We start from the raw sequence: 604 nt of genomic DNA, 5'->3' as shown, positions 1-604 counted from the left end.
TTGGCTCCGGAGGTCTCACCGTCTGAGCACTTCAGGTTGTCGGTGTCTTACCCCCAGTTCTGTCCTGCGTTGTCGGCTTTTGTACATTTGAGTATTGGTTTGCCAAACAAAGCTAGAGATTTGAGCTTGTCGTCCTTTATTAAGCTTATTTTGGTGGTCTTTGCATCCGCTAGTGTTGTGCCTTCGTGCGTTATTTGTCCTTTGCCGTCTAGATCACAGTTTAGCGCCGCCGCCGGTGTTGGGTTTAAGTTCGAGCTGGATGTCTGGGGTTGCGCTTGGCCAACCGCTGACTGCGTCGATGTCATCTGAAATTTTGCCTGTGTTCAGTAGCATTTCTTGTGCCACAGCGCCAATTCTACGGTTGATTACTATTGCCGCCGTCGCGGCTGTCTGCTCTAAATTTGATAGCTTGGTTTACTGTGCTGCATTTTCCGCCTCGTCCATTGCGTGAAGCAGAGCAAATGCAATTCGCTTTTTGCCTGTTGCTTTTAGGCTCGTCGCGTCCGGTGTTTCGCCTGCCTTTGGTTCGCGCTGAGGGTTTGACGGGCGTCTACAGTTTTCCGCTGGATGTCTGCTAGCTTTTTTGTCAGATACTGCAGGAGCA

The 604-nt window shown here is 50.5% G+C and overlaps 1 pseudogene across 1 annotated transcript in view; it reads right to left on the bottom strand.

The window, feature by feature from the left end:
• The window catches only part of TEOVI_000572600:pseudogene, a 1538-nt pseudogene that overhangs the window by 618 nt on the left and 316 nt on the right, over positions 1 to 604 (bottom strand). Inside the window, 2 exon segments of the mRNA in view lie at positions 1 to 239; positions 241 to 604. The exon segment at positions 1 to 239 is cut by the window's left edge and continues 262 nt beyond it; the exon segment at positions 241 to 604 is cut by the window's right edge and continues 29 nt beyond it. Of these exon segments, the coding sequence occupies positions 1 to 239; positions 241 to 604 (603 nt within the window).

This window comes from Trypanosoma equiperdum (assembly GCF_001457755.1).
Source record: "Trypanosoma equiperdum strain OVI genome assembly, contig: ctg_1398, whole genome shotgun sequence".
NCBI classification, from domain to species: domain Eukaryota; phylum Euglenozoa; class Kinetoplastea; order Trypanosomatida; family Trypanosomatidae; genus Trypanosoma; species Trypanosoma equiperdum.
The sequence above is the reverse complement of the archived record's forward strand: the minus strand, read 5'-3'. Positions and strand labels throughout refer to the sequence as shown.